At 48.5% G+C, this 20,097-nt stretch overlaps 1 protein-coding gene across 1 annotated transcript in view; it reads left to right on the forward strand.

Annotated features, from left to right (window-relative positions):
• Positions 1-2,128: 2,128 nt before the first annotated feature.
• Positions 2,129-20,097, forward strand: part of LOC143173321 (ubiquitin carboxyl-terminal hydrolase 36-like) — a 46,391-nt gene continuing 28,422 nt past the window's right edge. Inside the window, 1 exon segment of the mRNA XM_076363537.1 lies at positions 2,129-2,743. Within this exon segment, the coding sequence (XP_076219652.1) occupies positions 2,129-2,743 (615 nt within the window).

Raw genomic sequence — 20,097 nt, forward strand, 5'->3', positions numbered from 1 at the left:
ATAAAGGAGGATGACCATACTCATATTGGGATCCGTCATTACTCCGGAATCGCAACTCCCGCTCCGTCGTCGACACTGAACAAGGGGAAACTCCGACATCTGGTAGCAGAGGATGGTTCGGCGCGCCTCTTCGAGACTGCGGAAAGAGCAAGAAGGGGAGCGGGAGAATAGTGGCTGGGAGTTGTACTATCCCGATGATCGGAGGGGGATAAGATAACGGAGTAGTCTGGCCAACTGCCTCCCAGTGAGCGACCGCTATCATGGAAATAGAGGCGGCAGCGGCGTTGCTCGCAAGCATCCTCTCAAAGAGAGGGATTGAGACAACGGTAAAGCAACTATATACGTTGATTAAATTAGGACAACGTTGGGGACATTTTAAAGACAATCAAACTATTTTTTCCGACCTTGAGTGGCGAGAGCTTGGCGACACTATGGGGGAGCAGACTATCACGGGGGACGAAAAGTCAAAGAAGGAGATTAAAGCAGTACAGGAACTGTGGAGATCTGTGTTAGAGACTTTAAAAGCCATGAAAGCTGAAAGAGAGGCGGCTTGTGCAGCCGCTCAAATGCTAGCCCCAGAACCCTTGCCTGATAAGCCAAAGAATACAGCATCTGGACTGTCTCGGTTCTTTGGGCTGTCTGCGGTCCGAGGTATGTCGGGCACCCCCAAAAAAACTGCCTTGGAAGTCAAGTATAGCGTTCTAGGGCGCGATGGCGCTTCTGAACCGCATGAGACCTACCCTCCGCTTACGGACTGCAAAGATGCAGAAACTAGCGGTAACGGGGCCCCTCTTTCACCTGAGACGGTCGCGGAAAAACAACGACCCGGGGAGGAGAAGCGGCTAGTTCCGTTAACCCCTCCCTGGCCAACAGCCCCGCCTCTAGAAGTCTCTTCAGGTGCGTCTACTCCGCCACAGGGTGACAGCAAAGCACAGAGTATGGCTGAGACTAATGAGCTCCTGAAGAAGGTGGTGTAACAGTTACAGGACTTAGCAATTACAGCCCAGAGGGGAGGAATAGAACACCTGTCCGGGGCGTCAGGGGGATCCCTACCCCCTTGCCTCCCTGGGCCACCAGCGACGGTTCAGCCCAGGCGCTGGAGCGAAGTGGCTAGAGACGCTATGCTGGACGGGCAGTGGCAAGCGGCATCCAGCTTGGGGGCGAGTGCTTTTCCTGTGTTGCAAGAGAATAACGGCAATAAGTGGGCGCCTCACGATTGGAAAATCCTACAGCAAGCAAAAGACACTGTGTCCCAGTATGGGATAAAATCAGAAGCTACGCGTCAGATTGTAATTTGGATTTTTTCGGCGGATTTCATGTGCCCTGCTGACTGCCAAAACCTTATGCGGCTTTTATTGTCACCTACGCAGTATTTGTTGTGGGGGTCGGAGTGGTCACGGCGGGCGGCGGGCGCTGCGGCACAACATCAAACGCAGGGGGATCCTCTTTATGGGATTACCGCGGAAATGATAACGGGGACGGGAAGGTTTAATGATATTAATGCTCAGTTAACTTTTCCTCCTGTTTTGTTGCAGTTGTCTGCCAAACTGGCACTAGACGCCTTTTCAGCCTTGCCCGGTTCGTCCGCTCCATCCTTTAGTTCTGTACAGCAAGGTGCCACTGAAACGTATAGTCATTTTATCGATCGCTTGTGGGGGGCGATACGTGATCATCCAGATTTGGGGGAGGATAACAAACAGCAAATGTTTCGAATTTTAGCTTCCGATAACGCTAACAATGCCACAAAAAATATATTAGCCACCCTGCCAAAAAGCGCAGGAATAGAAGAGATGCTCCTGCGAATGGAGCGTGCTCAAATTCGAAAACGGAATGAAGTAATGGCTGCTACATTGCAGACTACCATTAGGGAAGTGGTGCAACCGTTGGCGGCCGCTGTGCAGCGATCGTCTGAGACCTCACAGGTTTTTAAAGGAAACTGTTATCGTTGTGGAGAGAGGGGGCATAGCCGCCGGAACTTTAGAGCGATAGTTTGGTGTGACAGGTTTCAAAAAGGTACTCATGCTCCAAAGGCCTGTTCGGGAAACCTGAAGGGGAGCGCGAAGAGAGGGCGCGTGCAGAAACAAATGCACTCTCCAAGCGTGAACCAGAGAGGTTTCTCGACAACCACATGCCAGCAACCGCAGGGAGCCTGGGGGTTGACCTGGAAACAGCAGTAGAGGTCATGCTAACTAATTCTGAAGTTTGCAAAATCCCCAGCAACGCTAATGGGCCACTGATATCTGAGGACCAAAAGATAGGGGGGCTCTTATTAGGACGCTCCTCTGCTGGAGTAAAAGGACTAATTATTATTCCAGGAGTTATTGATGCTGACTATGAAGGGACAATCTATATAATGGCTTACACGTTGAACCCACCGCTTTTTGTGCCCAAGGGAAGTCGGATTGCTCAAATTCTTGCTTTTAAGAGCCCAGTGACCTATTCCCTGCCAAGTGAGAAGAAGCGGGGCAGTGGAAGCTTTGGCTCCACTGGAACAGCAGTGTGTTTTTCGGCCAAATTAAACCACAGACCAATGATAAAAGGCAGCCTCCAGCAACAGGGCCTCACTGTATGGTTGAACGCAATGATGGATACGGGGGCAGATATCACCATCATAAGCTATTCACTTTGGCCCCCGCAGTGGAGACTAGAACCAGCAGGAACTGCTGTTGCTGGAGTAGGGGGTCAATCAGCTACCTACGGTAGCCGTGAGCCGATACAAATAACCTTCCCAGAGGGACAGCAGGTAAATAATCGGGTACACGTTTTGTCCCTTCCCAACGGTCTTGAAGCCTTAATTGGGCGAGACGTACTAAGCCAGACAGGGGCCATCCTGACAACTAAGCCTTTTTAGTTATGGGCACTGGGGAGCAATCGCGCAACCCCCCACTGACATGGATCTCTCATGATCCTACCTGGGTTGACCAGTGGCCCATGACCGAAGAGCGATTGCAAATCACAAAACAATTAGTTGCTGAACAATTGGCCCAAGGACATATTAAGCCTTCTGTTAGCCCGTGGAATACCCCTATTTTTGTAATTCCCCAAAAATCAGGCAAATGGAGGTTATTACATGACCTCAGGAAAATTAATGCTCAAATGTTACCTATGGGAACATTACAACCTGGAATGCCATCGCCAACCATGTTACCAGCTGGGAGGCACATATTGATAACTGATCTTAAAGACTGTTTTTTTACTATCCCTTTACACTCTCAAGATACTCAGCGCTTTGCCTTTTCAGTTCCGTCCATAAACAAGGCAAACCCTGCTGATCGATATGAATGGATAGTTTTGCCGCAGGGAATGAAAAATTCGCCTACATTATGCCAACTTTATGTAGCCAAAGCGCTACAGCCAGTGAGACAGGAGTGGGCTAATACCATTATTTATCATTATATGGATGATATTTTGTGTTGTCAACAACAGCCTTTTACAGCGAAAAATATCCAATGGCTGACTATACTGTTGGCAGAAAAAGGGCTCGTAGTGGCACCAGAAAAAATTCAACAGTCTGCACCGTGGAAATATTTAGGCTGGACCATAGAAACATCAAAAATCCGGCCTCAAAAACTTACATTAAAAACCCCGTTAAAAACATTAACAAATATACAAACCCTTTTGGGAGATATTCAATGGGTCCGTAACTGTGCTGGAATTACTAGTGAAGCTATCAAACCACTAACTGAACTGCTCCGAGGGTCGCACCCTGCAGAAAAGATTTTGCTAACACCTAAACATTATGCTGTGTTGCAAAACATAGTGGACAAACTTTCTGTAGCTTGGACGACCCGACGGATCCTCAACCTTCCAATTTCACTTTTGGTTTGCAATCTGACCGAGTCACCGTTTGCGGTCGTTTGTCAATGGCACAACAAAGACAGGGCAGCAAGGGAGTCGTTCACAGATACGGATGCCATTGACACGACCACAATAGATACGACTACAAGTGACCAGATTAGCAAACGAAGTAAACAGAAACAACAATTGGCAAATCAACAAAATTTTTATATTCTGGAGTGGATATTTTTACGAGTGCAACCCCCTACTAGCATACAAACGAGACCAGAAGCAGTGGGCGAATTAATTCGCAAAGGGCGGTCACGGATTCTAGAACTAACAGGAGAAGAGCCTGCCGCTATCAGCATTCCCGTTAACGCAGCAGACTTGGAATGGTGGATGCGTAATTCCTTAGCCATCCAAGAGGCGTTACTAGGGTATGCGGGAATCGTGCATTCTCGACAACCTCAGGGGAAATTATGGCAGTTAATAAAACAAAATCAGTGGCTGGAGAAACCTAAGGTCACAGAAGGGCCAATTCCGGGAGGTATTACAGCATACACCGATGCCGGAAAGAGGTCCAAGAGAGCTGTCTGTGTATGGTATGAGGCTGATAAATGGCACCGTCAGTCTCTCATGGGACAGGAGGGAGACACCTTGCAGACGCTAGAACTGACCGCAGTAATATGGGCGTTGGAGCATTGGTTAAATTTCCCACTAAACGTGGTATCTGATTCTTTATATGTTGTGGGGATGGGAATCTCACTAACGGACATTCCTGAGTTTGATTTTAATGAGCAAACACTGTACCACCTGGCATGACAAGGCACTTAAGCAGAAAACAACGGAGAAAGGAATGTGCAGCTGGAAGGAGAAAAACAAGATAAAGACCATGAAGGCATTTCGCATGATCAGGAAGAACGGGCCAATCTGCTAGAGCATAGATGCGCGTGAACACAAGGCTGTAACCTATCTGCAAGCTGCAGGTAGCGCGTGTACACTTCTGCTTGCTATAAAAGATGCTAACAAAGAGCAATAAAGGTCTTTGGTTGCCGTGTCTGCCGGAGTCCGTGCCGCTTTTCACCCCCACAAATGGCGCCCAACGTGGGGCGAAAATGCTGGAACAGAGCACCGGTGGGGAGCCAGCTGAACGAGTCATAGCCAGCGGGAGACAGAGCAGTCTCAGGAAAGAGCTGGAGCCGGAACTTTGAATCATCGCCTCGTTGGAGCAGAGGTGAGCAGCTGGGAAACTTAAAATGGGATCACAACTAACTAAGGAGGAGGAATCTATACTATGTACTATTAAGAAGCTGTTAGAAAAGTGTGGAATTAAGTATGATGATTATACCCTCCGCCTATTGCTTTCATGGCTAAAACGAAAGGGAATTCCCCTTGATTCGGCTACTGCTTTTAACGGCGAGCGGGAGACCCGCTACGGGGCGCGGGACTCGCTCAGTTAATGGGGGAGGACCCTATCAATACGCCGCAACTGCAGGCACGGCTGGCGCCTGAAATTTTAAGACAATCAGCAGACCTTGCGTTTCAAGCAATGATAAAGGTCCCTGATACAGGACGACCGGTAAAATCCTTTACTAGCATTAAGCAAGGGACCAACGAACCTTATATGGATTTTATCGACAAGCTCCAAGAAGCTATTCAAAAACAAATACAAAATCCTGAAGCCAAAGAGGCATTGCTTATGAAATTGGCTATAGAAAATGCCAATGAGGACTGTAAAAGAGTCTTACAGACATTGCGAAATCCGACCATAATAGACATGCTTGACGCGTGCAACCGTGTGGGTTCAATTACACATAAGAATGAGGTTTTTGCAGCCTGTTTAGCCGCTGCCTTGCGTCCCGGTAACAAAGCGTGTTTCCGCTGTGGAAACTCGGGGCATTTTAAACGGCAATGTCCTGAGAATCCTGTACAGAAGGGAGGATCAGAAGGAATTCAGCAGCCCCCTGGTATTTGCCCACGCTACCGCAAGGGGAGGCACTATGTTAATCAATGCCGGTCGAAATACGATCTCCGCAGTCGACCCTTGTCGGGAAACGGGAAGTCGAGCGCGAGGTGGGGGCGCGCACCGACATAAATGCCACCCCAAAATCCCCAACCCCAAAACCCCATGAGACCACTGTCTCAGCAGGCCTGGATCACCTCAAGGCCAGAACCATCGGCAGTGCCGGAGTGGATGTCTCCACAGCCACCAATCTCTCTATAAACGATCAGACTCTCAATGTGAGAGGCCCCCTTGGCCAGGGGCTGAGTGCCCTATTGGTGGGGAGGTCCAGTGCTACTATGCAGGGTTTGTTTGTGTTACCTGGGGTTATCGACTCTGATTATACGGGACAGCTGCAAGCGTCGCTATGGACCCCCTCTCCTCCAGTATTTATTCCAGCTGGAAGTAGGATTGCACAGCTAGTTCCTTTTAAGAGTATGGTTCGTAATCGGGATCCTATTTCCCGGGGAGCTGGTGGATTTGGGTCCACAGGTGAACCAAATATTTTTTGGACTCAGCTTGTCCAAAGAACTCAGCCCACTTTGACCTGCACTCTAAAGAATAAAGGCAGCAAACCGGAACAACTGGTAGTGAAGGGAATGATAGATACAGGGGCAGACGTTACTATCATCAGTACTGCAAAGTGGCCTGGATCATGGGAAACCATCCCGGTCAACACAGGGCTAGTGGGAATCGGAGGCCTGTCGACGTCCAGGCAGAGTGCCAACTTAAATACAGATTGTAAGCCCAGAAGGACAGGTTGCAACTATTCGACCTTTTGTGGTTCCTGTGCCGTTAAACCTGTGGGGACGAGATGTCTTGAGCACTTGGGGACTAGTGATTGGCACTGCTGATCCGCATCAACATTTTTAGCGGGGGTCACTGGCGCTCGGCCCACCGTTCGACTCACATGGCTCACCGATCAGCCAGTGTGGGTGGATCAGTGGCCCCTATCACAGGAAAAGGCCGACGCGTTGCAAACGTTAGTGGACGAGCAAGTGAGTCAAGGACATCTGGTTCCCACCACCAGCGCCTGGAACACCCCAGTGTTTGTTATAAAAAAGAAAAGTGGCAAATGGAGACTTCTACATGATTTACGGCAAGTAAATGCCGTGATTCAAGATATGGGGACATTGCAACCAGGTATGCCTTCACCAACATTGATACCTCGTCAATGGGACATTGTGATTATCGATTTGAAAGACTGCTTTTTCACGATTCCCTTAGTGCCGGAAGATGCTCCCAGATTTGCCTTCTCTCTCCCAGTTGTAAACCATCAAGGGCCTAGGCTGCGATATCATTGGACGGTGTTGCCCCAGGGCATGAAAAACAGTCCCACAATATGTCAAATGTATGTTGCGCGTGCGTTGTCGCCCATAAGAAACAAATATCCTGACTTAATTTGTTATCACTACATGGACGATATTTTAATCGCCGGACGAGACCCAAAGGAACTCGTCACAGTTATGAAAGGTATGTTGCAGGGGTTAAAGACATACGGCTTGCAAATAGCTCCTGAAAAGGTGCAAGTGCAAGCCCCGTGGAAGTACTTGGGGTGGAAGATTTTAGAACATACGATACAGCCCCAACCCATAACCTTGCAATCTAACATTAAAACACTGAATGACTTGCAGAAACTAGTAGGGACTATCAATTGGGTACGCCCATTGCTGGGAATAGATAATGACATGTTAAACCCACTGTTCAAGTTGTTAAAGGGTAATCCTGAGTTGACATCTCCACGAGAATTAACGAGAGGCCAAACAAGCGCTACAAAAAATATCACAGGCGCTTACCAAAAGGCAAGCACAACGCGTAATTGAAGGATTGGGAGTTAACTTGTATGTCCTAAATCAGTCCCGACAAGCAGTGGGCCTCTTAGGCCAATGGGACACCAAGGGTACCCAGGATCCCTTAGCCATCATTGAATGGGTATTCCTGCCGCATCAAGCACCAAAAACAATAGTGACAAGGGTGGAAATGTTTTCGATGCTTGTGCGAAAGGGACGCGCGCGATGTTTGGAATTAACGGGCACAGATCTTAAAACAATTTATCTCCCACTGACTAAAGACCACCTTAATTGGTGTGAGGCTAATAGCCTAGAACTACAGATAGCGCTGGAAAATTTTAAGGGACATATTCTAATTCACTATCCATCTCACAAATTATTCTCCCTTAATGAGGAAATTAGTATAATTCCTGAATTGTTGAGTAAGGAGGTACCTGTCGAAGGACCCACCTTATTCACCGATGGATCAGGACGAACAGGTAAGGCAGTTATAGTGTGGTGTGAAAAAGGGGAATGGAAACATCAAGTTCACCATGTTGTAGGAAGTCCTCAGCTGGTGGAAATATACGCAGTAATTCAGGTCTTTTGCCAATGGGAGATGCCATTAAATTTGGTTACTGATTCTCAGTACGTCGCCAACGTTGTCAGGCGCTTGGAAAAGGCTTGGCTCAAAGAAGTTGATAACGAACCAGTGTTTTTAATGTTCAAACAGGTATGGGACTTGTTGAATCGCCGCGTAAACCCGTATTACGTGCTCCACGTGAGGAGCCATACCTCTCTCCCAGGGTTTATATCAGAAGGGAATGCGCGAGCTGATCGTCTCGCTGCCCCCGTATGGACAGTCCCTGTACCAGACGTTTCTACACAAGCCCGATTGTCGCACGAGTTTTTCCATCAATCTGCCCGAATGCTGCGTCGACAATTTGGGTTGACTTGGGACACGGCACGAAGTATTGTACAAATGTGTCCTGACTGTCAGCAATTAGTTCCCATACCCCAAACAGGGGTAAATCCCCGAGGAGAAAAGGCCCTACAGATTTGGCAATCCGATGTTACTCATATCGGAGAATTTGGCAAACAAAAATATGTGCATGTTTCCATCGATACATTCTCCGGAGCTCTATGGGCGACCGCAGAGACCGGAGAAAAAAGCAAAGATATTTTACGGCACTGGAAAGGGGCCTTTGCTGCTCTAGGGGTTCCACACCAGATCAAAACGGACAATGGGCCCGGGTACATAAGCGCAAAAACGCAGGCCTTTTTGGCACAATGGGGCATTCGACATATCACTGGTATCCCTTATTCCCCTCAGAGCCAGGGTATCGTTGAGCGGGCTCATCTCACTCTCAAGCAGCTACTACAAAAACAAAAAGGGGGAATGCTAGGGGAATCACCGCAAGCCCGCCTCCATAAGGCAATATATGTGTTAAATCATCTTACAATAAGGGAAGACAGGACAGCCGTTGGCAGCCCTAACGCAGTAATAGCGAGACACTTTACATCTTGTAACTCGGCTTCTCCAGTAGGAGAAAAGGCTCGGGTGTGGGTCAAGTCATTGGAAAATAGCCAATGGGAAGGCCCTTATGATCTTATAACATGGGGGAGAGGATATGCTTGTGTTTCCACAGATCGTGGACCCCGGTGGATACCTGCCCGCTGCGTTCGACCGTATCTGGACAAGGAGCCCAAGGAGCCCACAGATGCATCAACGGTTTGAAGTAGATTACTGGGACTTACACAAAGTATCTCATTCGATATTTGGGGAACTACCTAGTGGGCCAGGCCGTGCCGGGGTATATAGGGGACCAAGTGGGTTGCCATTAGCCGTGGACTGGGAACACCAGGCAGCAGAGAACAGTCAACTGGATAATCGAGAGGTGACAGGAATTCCCTGCCTCCAGTGTCCCGGATCAACACATCACGCATGGACTTTGTGCAAATGTGATAATTGCAAAAAAAAAAAAAACCTGGTATTGTCACTCTCAGTTCCGGGCGGGAAGGTGCACAAGGTGTAAAGGGAATACCACCGGGAACGCCGAACCACAGAATCTACAGCTAGTGTAGATCTGGGCCGCCTTTCCTGCCTGACCGCCTGCTCCCCTTGTCAGCTTCCGTGAACAGGGAGAAGCCCATTTCTGCAGGAGTTTTATAATTTGAGGTTTTTGGCCAGTTGGCAATGTTGTCTCCAGGCAGGGGTTGGAGATGTGGTTGGTGTTTAGCAATATGGAAACTTCTCTGCTGCAGCACAGTAGGAAATATCACTTTCAGCTTTAAGCTCAGAGCTGGGCATGAAAAAAATGTCAAGCCAGTGTCCTGAGTGTTTCTATCTCACCTCAGTTCTTGTGGAGCTAATGAATTTTCCCAAGTGTTTCATCATCTCATGCCAATCATTAATGATAACTGCGATGACAGTATGCCGGCCAGGCGGACAAGTTCTCCACAGATGCTCTCTTCACATTTCTACAGTTTTCAGCAGTTTACAGTTACATCCTTTCCTCAATCTCTCTCAGCACCAGGAAGCAAAAAGGTGTCGACACCGGCTCCTCTCATCGGATCGCTGCCAGTATTCCCTGGTTTTACATCAAGCTGGCTGTTCAGCTCACAGGTCACACTCTGTTTGTTCTCTGGTTCTTGTTCTGTTTCTTTTTCTTCTGAACATCCTTGCCAAGATCTACAGAGAAACCTGAGCATGACATCAGTTGGCTGCAGTCATGCAGAAGGACGCCTGTGGTTGCAAACACGTTCCTCTCTCTCCCTGGCTTTCAGGATGCCAGGTCTGCTCCGGATCCATCTTGTTCTTTACTCTTGAAACTTGATTTTTATTATTATTTTTTTAATATTACTTAAGGAGACCTATTTCTATCTATCTATCCTAGCAGAGATAATGAGAGGGATGACTCATGGGCATGACTCATTGGACAAGCATTGCCTTATATGGTATGTCCTGGCCCCCATTCACACCACCGAGGGTGTGTTAACAGCACAGGGGGTGACGCTGTTTGTCCTCCCCAACCTCTGGGATGGTTGGGCCCCTTCTGAAATCTGATTTGCTTGACGTCAGTTATCTCTCTCTCTCTCTCTCCATGTAAGTAATCTCTTTTCTCTGCTGCTAAATTGTTGCTAAATGGCTTCACTAATGATCAGTTTATAGTAACCTGCAGTGGTACAGACCTACAAGGTTGTTGCTGTTATCCACTGTTTCTGTATGATTGATGACTGTTGTTATTGATTGCTGCCACTGCCTTTGATTGACACTGTATTATTGATTGCTGTTAGTAATTTGTATTGCGTTGCTAGGGGTGATTTTGTAGTATCCTGGCTAGTGGTTACAGACAGTGCTGCACTGGTCGGATGCTCCTGTGGGCGTAGCAGCGACAGTAAGGTGCCCTTGTTGATGGCACAGCCATGCAACTCACAATTTGACATCGCGGTGTATCTGTCAGACGTATGTTTGTTCCCCTGGGAATTGGGGTTTCCTGGAAAAAAGGGGTGGCGGAGCTGTAGGAGAGCGGGCGCTCGGAGCTTCAAACTTTGGAGATGAAGCTCAAACTCGTCGAGTGGCCGAGCGGGACCGTAGCGCTCGTCCTGCCTCTGGTCACACCCAGGTGCTCCGGTTGTTTTGCCTGGGAATTCAAATTCCTGGGTTTCTGTTATTTTAATTTTTACTGCCTATTATTTACCTGAAACTATTTAGAATAAAAACTTGAAAAACAGCTACTGGCATAGTCTTTGGGAGTAAATAATGTGTCTCATCTACTCTAGCTACTATTAAAACTTTACAGATGGTAATTACTCCCAATTTGTACTATAAAATTACAAATAGCAGAATATAGAGTACTAATCGGGAGAAATATCTGTAGGGAAACAACTCTAGTTAATATTAACAAATAAAAAAATAAAAGACTAATTAAAAATTTAAAATAAAACATCATGGGCACTAGTTAATGCCACTTAGTAAAGTAATGATTAAAATGTTAGAGTGTAAATAACTAGAAGAAATATTATTTATGAGGAACGACAAAATTTAATTGGAGCGATTACTTAACGAACCAGGCAGTAATTATTCCCAATTTGTATTGTAATATCAAAGAAAAATAAATTCAGAAACCCACTTTAAGTGACAAAGATAGAAAATGAATTGGGAGTCATTAATAGCTAAATTTGAACATAGACATTATTAAATAAATTGCTGGCATTAGTGACTCCCAATTGGAAACAAAATAATGGACTTCTAGCATATAAAACGGAAGTAGAATTGGAAAAGGAATCGGGAGTCTTTAATGCTTAAATTATAACATACCTTTGAGTAGGTTCAGAGGCAATGATGACTCCGGCTTCGAAATAGTAATTAAAAAAATTACTAAATAGTAATTGAAAAATAGAAATTGAAGCTTTAGATTTTTACGTAAAGAGAAATAAAAATGAGTCACTCTATAATGGCTACATTTAAAGGCAGAGATTAAAAACAATTCACTGGCGGTCATGGAAGACTATATATTTACTACTATGAATATAATTAATTATTATTAAGTACCAATGAGAGCTATAATAAAAGTAAAAATAGTGCAAATTAGATTTGATTAATAAAAAGTTAAGTTAAATCTTAAAACCATATTTTAGATCACTAATTGGTCATCATTAGTGCCTGTTATTTATTTAATAACAGCAATGCTTCATTTATGCATTAACGATGCCCCAAACAGTATTATCACAATAAAAACTTCAAATTATGTAGTGGAAATAGAATACAAATTGGGAGCAGTTTATTATAATTACATCTTATCGTAATTACCGTAATTAAAGTGCTCCTAACGAGGCTTCAAATTGATAACCTGAGATGTAATTAAACCTTCCTCTTCTGTCAGTCGCTTTGTTTTTCGCCCTTTGTCTCCTTTTCATTTTTCCTGAGGCAGTATTAAATGAAATTCTCCTTGGGTGCAATTAATGCATTTGTTGTATTTTATATGATTACTTAAATAGGTAATATTATATTATTCGCACGGCCTAATTAAATAATTCAGTCAGGCCTCTGACAGTTGTGCTCTATGAGCCAGCAATCCTCCCAGAAGTGCTTCTCAGTCCTCCAGATTCAAAGAATCAAAGAATATCTCGAGTTGGAAGGGACCCGTAAGGATCATCAAGTCCAACTCCCTGCTCCTCACAAGACTACCTAACACTAAACCAGCTGACTAAGAGCGTCCTCCAGACACTCCTTGAACTCTGACAGGCTTGGTGCTGTGACCACTTCCCTGGGGAGCCTGTTCCAGCGGCCGACCAGCCTCTCAGTGAGGCACCTTTTCCTAACGTCCATTCTGAACTTCCCCTGATGCAGCTTCATTCCATTTCCTCGTGTCCTATCGCTGGTCACCAGAGAGAGGAGATCAGCACCTCCCCCTCCGCTGCCCCCCTTGAGGAAGTTGTAGACTGTGATGAGGTCACCCTCAGCCTTCTCTTCTCCAAGCTGAACAAACCAAGTGACCTCAGCCGCTCCTTGTAAGTCTTGCCCTCGGGACTCTTCACCATCTTGGTCGCCCTCCTCTGGACACACTCTAATAGTCTGGTGTCCTTATTCTATTGAGGCATCCAAAACTGCACACAGTACTCGAGGTGGGGCCGCACCAGTGCAGTGTAGAGCGGAACAATCACTTCCCTCGACCAGCTCGCTATGCTGTGCTTGATGCACCCCAGGACACAGTTGGCCCTCTGGGCTGCCAGGGCACATTGTTGACTCATGTTCAACTGGCCATCAACCCAAACCCCCAGAACTCTTTCCGCAGGGCTGCTCCCCAGCCTCTCCTCCCGCAGTTTGTACGTATAACCAGGATTACCCCGTCCCAGGTGCAGACATGTGTACTCGTGTACTCATGTACATGTGACGTCAGAAACACCTGCACAGGCCACCTGCATGCTTGTGCCCTAACAGCTACAGAGCCACCAGTGACATCACAAGCACCAGGACAAGCCAGGGGCCAGTTCCTAACCTATCACCTACTCAGGCACATGTGACATCACAAGCACCTACGCAAGCCAGGTGCATGCTCCCGCTCAATCCTGCCTGCTCATCCACCTATGACATCACTAGCAGCTGCACAAGCAAAGGGCCTGCTCCTCTGCTAAAACCTTCTCAGGCACTTGTGACCTCAAAAGCACCTTTACAAGCCAGCTGCATGCTCCTGCCCTAATAGCTGCAGAGCCACCATTGACTTCACAAGCACCTGCACAAGCCAGGTGTTCATTCATACCCAAAAAGCTACTTAGATACCAGTGACATCAGAAGCAGCTGTACAAGCAGGGGCCTGCTCCTGCCCTACCACCTACTCAGCCACCGATGACATCAGATGCACCTGCACAAGCCAGGAGCTTTCTCCTGCCATATCAACTACTCAGGCACTTGCAACGCAATAGGCAGCTGAACATAGATGGTTCCTACTCCAGCCCTATAACCTACTCAGGCACATGTGACATCACAAACACCTGCACAGGCCAGCTGCATGCTCCTGCCCTAACAGCTACTCAGCTGCAGGTGACATCACAAGCAGCTGAACAAGCCAGGGGCCTCCTCCTGCCCTATCTCCTACTTGGGATCATGTGAGATCACAAGCACCTGCACAAGCCAGGTTCCTGTTCTTGGCCTAACACCTACTCAGCCACCAGTGACCTCACAAGCACCTGCACAGCAGAAGCATCCTCACTTCCAACACCCCGGCTTTGTCCCCTCCATCTCCATCTCTGTCTCCCATCTCCCCGTGCTCTCCTCTCTCCCAGGCACCTTTCTCACCCTCTCCACGACCTCCCAATGCCTCTGCCTGCCTCTGTGTTTGTGTGGCAGATGTTACCTGGGAAGCATTGTCTCAGCTATACCACCTGCATCTCCTTCTCCCTCTGTTGTCATCGTTACTGTACCAGCTATCTGATGCACTTTTCAACCTCATGGGCCCTCTCGTCCTGCCTCCCTTCTGCTGGTAAATCCTGTTCCTGCAAGAGAAGTGTCAATCAGTCGGTGCCGCCTCTGTGGCATCTTACCTGCATCTGCCTGAGCTGGACAGCTGGTGGGAACTGTCACCATCAGCCCCGGATGTGCTTGAAGTCTTCTCCTTGCACAGGTGTGGCTCTGGGTGTGCTTGGCCTCCTGTGAGTAATGGCTTCACCGGTAGGCTTGGATTTAGTGAATCCCCATGGACAAATGGATGTAGCAGGTGCTCCATCCAAGAATTTTGATGTGCTGACACTCTGGAGTGAATTGGGAGGTGTTTCCTCCTCCTGCTTCTCCTCCTTCTCCTCCTCCTCCTCTTCCCTCTTCTTCCTCCTCCTTTTCCTCCTCCTCCTGCTCTTCTTACTCCTCCTTTTCCCCCTAATCCTCCTTCTCTTCCTTCTTCTCCTCCTCCTCTGCTCTTCTTCCTCTGCCTCCTGTTCTTCTGCCTCCTTTTCTTCCTCCTCCTCTTCTTCCTTTCCCTCCTTCTGTTCTTGTTTCTCCTCCTCCTTTCTTTCGCCTCCTTTTTTTCTTCCTCCTCACGCTTTTTTTTAATTCTCCTCCTCCTCCTTATCCTGTTCTTCCTCCTCTTCTTCCACTTCATCTTTTTCTCTCTTCCTCATGTTCTTCCTCCCTCTATTCCTCCACCGTTCTTCCTGTTCTTCCTCCTTTTCCTTCTCTTCCTGTTCTTCCTCCTCTTCCCCATCTTCTCCTGTTTCTCTTCCCTTTGCTCCTCCTCCTGCTCTTCTTCCTCCTCCTGTTTCTCCTCCTGTTCATTCTCTTCCTCCATTTCTTCCTCCTCTAACTCCTGTTCTTCCTCCTCCTCCTCCTCTTGTCCTTCCTTCTTTTCCTTTTTATGTTCCTCCTCGTACTCCTCCTCTTCCTGCTCTTCTTGTTCTTTCTCATGTTCTTCATCCTGTTCTTCCTACAGTTCTTCCTCCTCCTCCTGTTCTTTTTCTTTCTCCGTTTTGTCTTCATCCAGTTCTTCCTCCACCTCTTCCTCCTTCTCCTTCTCCTCCTCCTCCTCATACGCCTCTGCAGGTTTATCCTCTGCATGTTCATCCTCCTCCTGTTCTTCTTGTTCTTCACAGTCCTTCTCCTTCTACCCCTCCTCCTCCAACTCATAGAATCATAGAATAGTTTGGGTTGGAAGGGACCTCTAAAGGTCATCTAGTCCAACCCCGCTGCCATGGGCAGGGACATCTTCAACAAGATCAGGTTGCTCAGAGCCCCGTCCAACCTGACCTGGAATGTTTCCAGGGATGGGGCATCCACCACCTCTCTGGGCAGCCTCTTCCAGTGTTTCACAACCCTCAGCGTAAAAAATTTCTTCCTTCTATCTAGCCTAAATCTACCCCCCTTTAGTTTAAAGCCATTCTCCCTTGTCCTGTCGCAGCAGGCCCTGCTAAAAAGTTTGCCGCCATCTTTTTTATAAGCCCCCTTCAAGTACTGATAGGCTGCAAGAAGGTCTCCCCAAAGCCTTCTCTTCTCTAGGCTGAACAACCCCAACTCTCTCAGCCTTTCTTCACAGGAGAGGTGTTCCATCCCCCTGATGATTTTCGTGGCCCTCTTCTGGACCCGTTCCAACAGGTCCGTGTCTTTCTTATGCTGAGGGCCCCAGAGGTGGATGCAGTACTCCAGGGGGGGTCTCACCAGAGCAGAGTAGAGGGGCAGAATCTCGCCCCTTGACCTGCTGGCCACGCTTCTTTTGATGCAGCCCAGGATACGGTTGGCCTTCTGGGCTGCGAGCGCACATTGCTGGCTCATGTCCAGCTTTTCATCCACCAGTACCCCCAAGTCCTTCTTGGCAGGGCTGCTCTCAATCCCTTCATCCCCCAGCCTGGATTGATACTGGGGGTTGCCCTGACCCAGGTGCAGGACCTTACACTTGACCTTGTTATACCTCATGAGGTTCACATGGGCACACTATCCTCCTCATATTTCCTTCTGTTTTTCTTCCTCCTATTCCTATTATTCTGTTTATCCTCCTGTTCTTTAACCTCACCCTCTTGTTCCTTCTGTTCCTTTTTCCACCTTCTTCTCTTCTACTTCCTCCTCTTCCTTTTCCTTCCTTCCTTCTCCTTCTCCTCCTCCTCCTCCTCCTCCTCCTCTTCATCTTCTCCTACCTTTATTCCTCATTTTCTTTCTCCTCATCATCCTGTTTTTTTCTCCTTGCCAATTGCATGAGATTCAACAAGGCTCAGTGCCGGGTCCTGCACTTGGGTCATAACAACCGCATGCGACACCGTAGGCTTGGGGAGGAGTGGCTGGAAAGCTGCCTGTTGGAAAAGGACCTGGGGGTGTTGGTCGACAGCCGGCTGAACATGAGCCGGCAGTGTGCCCAGGTGGCCAAGGCGGCTGATAGCATCCTGGCTTGTATCAGAAAGAGTGTGGCCAGCAGGAGTAGGGAAGTGATCGTGCCCCTGTACTCGGCCCTGGTGAGGCCGCACCTCGAATACTGTGTTCAGTTTTGGGCCCCTCACTACAAGAAAGACTTTGAAGTGCTGGAGCGCGTCCAAAGAAGGGCAATGAGGCTGGTGAGGGGTCTCGAGAACAAGTCTTCTGAGGAGCGGCTGAGGCAACTGGGCTTGTTTAGCCGGCAGAAAAGGAGGCTCAGGGGAGACCTTATCGCTCTCTACAACCACCTGCAAGGAGGTTGTAGCGAGGGGGATGTCGGTCTCTTCTCCCAAGTAACAAGCAATAGGACAAGAGGAAACGGCCTCAAGTTGCGCCAGGGGAGGTTTAGATTGGATGTTAGGAAAAATTTCTCCACCAAAAGGCTTGTCAAGCTTTGGAACAGGCTGCCCAGGGAAGTGGTGGAGTCCCCATCCCTGGAGGTATTGAAAAGACGTGTAGACGTGGCACTTAGGGACATGGTTTAGCGGTGGACTTGGTAATGCTAGGTTAACAGTTGGACTCGATGATCTTAAAGGTCTTTTCCAACCTGAACGGTTCTATGATTCTATGATGCCAGGTTTGATGGTGTCAAAATAATAAAAAAATCACTTCTAGGGGAGCTGGAAGCCAGTTTTAATTTTAAACTCTTCTTTCACTGTAAGACATTCCAGAACAGCCACAAAATTACAAGCTCAGAGTTGAAACCAAGCGTTGTGACTGACTTGGAATTTTTTGTCCTTTTTCATTCATCCACTGGTAGTTAGAGGAGGGAAAAAGGGGATTTCTTTCAGAAGAGAACATGTCTTTTCCCCTGTCCTTCTTCTTCTTTGCCAGTGCTCTGAATGTTGGTGGTTTTATTGTTGGGGTATTTTGGTGCTGTGTCACTGTAGTAATAGCTGTGATGGAGACACTAGAGACCATAGGACAGGTGGAAGATGCCAGTGGAGATCATCAGGCTGGAGAAGCCAAAGGAAAAAGCAGGGGGCTGGAGTTGCCTGGAGAGAGAGGGCCCAGTTTCCAAACTAGGTCAGCTCGTGTCCTCATCTCCCATGCAGGAGGTGAATCACACACATGGACTGCAAAGCAATGTGAGCCATAGAAAAAGGCTTGCTTAGCTCCGGATTGCCCAGGGACATTTAATTGGAATTCAGGCCTTGCCAGCGGGAAGGAAACATGCCCTGCAAGCCCACGCTGAGGCATGAGACCTTGCCTGGGGCTAAGGGATATGTCAGGGGACGTAGGTGAGACCCCCAGCCCCTGGAGTGGCGGCTGGAGGATGGGTAGGTGAAAGGACCCTGATGGGAGCCCCGCAGGGCCTCGTACAGTGGACCAACGGGCACCTTCCCTTGTCACACAGAGCATCCCACGGGCTGGAAAAGGGATGCTCTGGAGAGTTTCTGGCAAATGTCTGGAGAAGAGCTGCTCCCCCCACCGGCTTCTCCCAGGGGCCGTCTCAGCTCCGGCGCCCTTCCCAAGGACAGCCCCACCAGGTGGGTGCAGTCAGCATTGCAGGGAAGAACAGGCAACAGCCACAACAGTCAGCACTGCGGGAAAGCTGGGACCCCAGAGAGCCTCCCAGGCTCTCCAATCCCAGCCTAGCCCAGTGTGTGAGACAGTGGCCAGAAGAGTGGGGTTTTAATCTAGGCTACCTACTAACTAACGATCTATGTGAGAGTACAACCCGATCCGGTGTTACGCATAATATCAGCACTGTGAAGAGATGTGACGTTCAAATGGAAAATGAGACAGTTTGAACATGTTTTAACAGCTTGCAGGAATAAAAAGGGGAAGCACTGTAAATATAAAAAAATACAATAAAATAAACGTCTGAACCTTCTGTGACAAGTTATGTCATATCAAAGTGCATGTCTGCTCGGTCAGGACGCTGAACCCCCACTGCACCCACATCCAGCCCTGACCAAAAGGGGACAGAGAGAGACACAGAGTGACTTTGCAGAAACAGCATTTGGCTCAGGGGGACGTGCAGGGCAACAGGCACCCCGACAAACCGGTAACAAGTGCCCACAGGTCACCGGAAAGAGCAGGTTTGGCTTTCTGCCTGAAACATGTTTCAGGAATTGCTCTGAGGATTTTTTCTTCCGCCTTCATCATCTCCACTGCCAGCTCTTCACAGTGACAGTCAAGCAAAGTGAATGCAACCTGCAAGGACTAGGAGCAGAGATGAGGCTAATTCCAGAGCAGGAGGGAGATTCCCACTAGAGCTGATGAGGTTGCCCAGGCCAGGAGGTCTAAGCTCACAGCTTAGACAGGTGTACTCTGCGCTGGGTAAAAAACTGGCTGGACGGCCGGGCCCAGAGAGTTGTGGTGAATGGAGTTACATCCAGTTGGCGGCCGGTCACGAGTGGTGTTCCCCAGGGCTCAGTTTTGGGGCCGGTCTTGTTCAATATCTTTATCGATGATCTGGATGAGGGGATCGAGTGCACCCTCAGTCAGTTTGCAGACGACACCAAGTTGGGCGGGAGTGTTGATCTGCTCGACGGTAGGAAGGCTCTGCAGAGGGACCTGGACAGGCTGGATCGATGGGCCCAGGCCAACTGTATGAGGTTCAACAAGGCCAAGTGCCGGGTCCTGCACTTCGGCCACAACAGCCCCATGCAGCGCTACAGGCTTGGGAAGGAGTGGCTGGAAAGCTGCCTGTCGGTAAAGGACCTGTGGGTGTTGGTCGACAGCCGGCTGAATATGAGCTGGCACTGTGCCCGGGCGGCCAAGAAGGCCAATGGCATCCTGGCCTGTATCAGAAAGAGTGTGGCCAGCAGGAGTAGGGAAGTGATCATGCCCCTGTACTCGGCCCTGGTGAGGCCGCACCTCGAATACTGTGTTCAGTTTTGGGCCCCTGACTACAAGAAGGACGTCGAGGTGCTGGAGCGTGTCCAGAGAAGGGCAACGAGGCTGGTGAGGGGTCTGGAGAACAAGTCTTCTGAGGAGCGGCTGAGGGAACTGGGACTGTTTAGCCTGGAGAAAAGGAGGCTGAGGGGAGACCTCATCGCTCTCTACAACTACTTGTAGCGAGGGGGATGTCGGTCTCTTCTCCCAAGTAACTAGCGATAGGACGAGAGGAAATGGCCTCAAGTTGCACCAGGGGAGGTTTAGATTGGACATGACGAAAAATTTCTTTACTGAAAGAGTGGTGAAACATTGGA

This window comes from Aptenodytes patagonicus, unplaced genomic scaffold (assembly GCF_965638725.1).
Source record: "Aptenodytes patagonicus unplaced genomic scaffold, bAptPat1.pri.cur scaffold_64, whole genome shotgun sequence".
Taxonomy (NCBI): domain Eukaryota; kingdom Metazoa; phylum Chordata; class Aves; order Sphenisciformes; family Spheniscidae; genus Aptenodytes; species Aptenodytes patagonicus.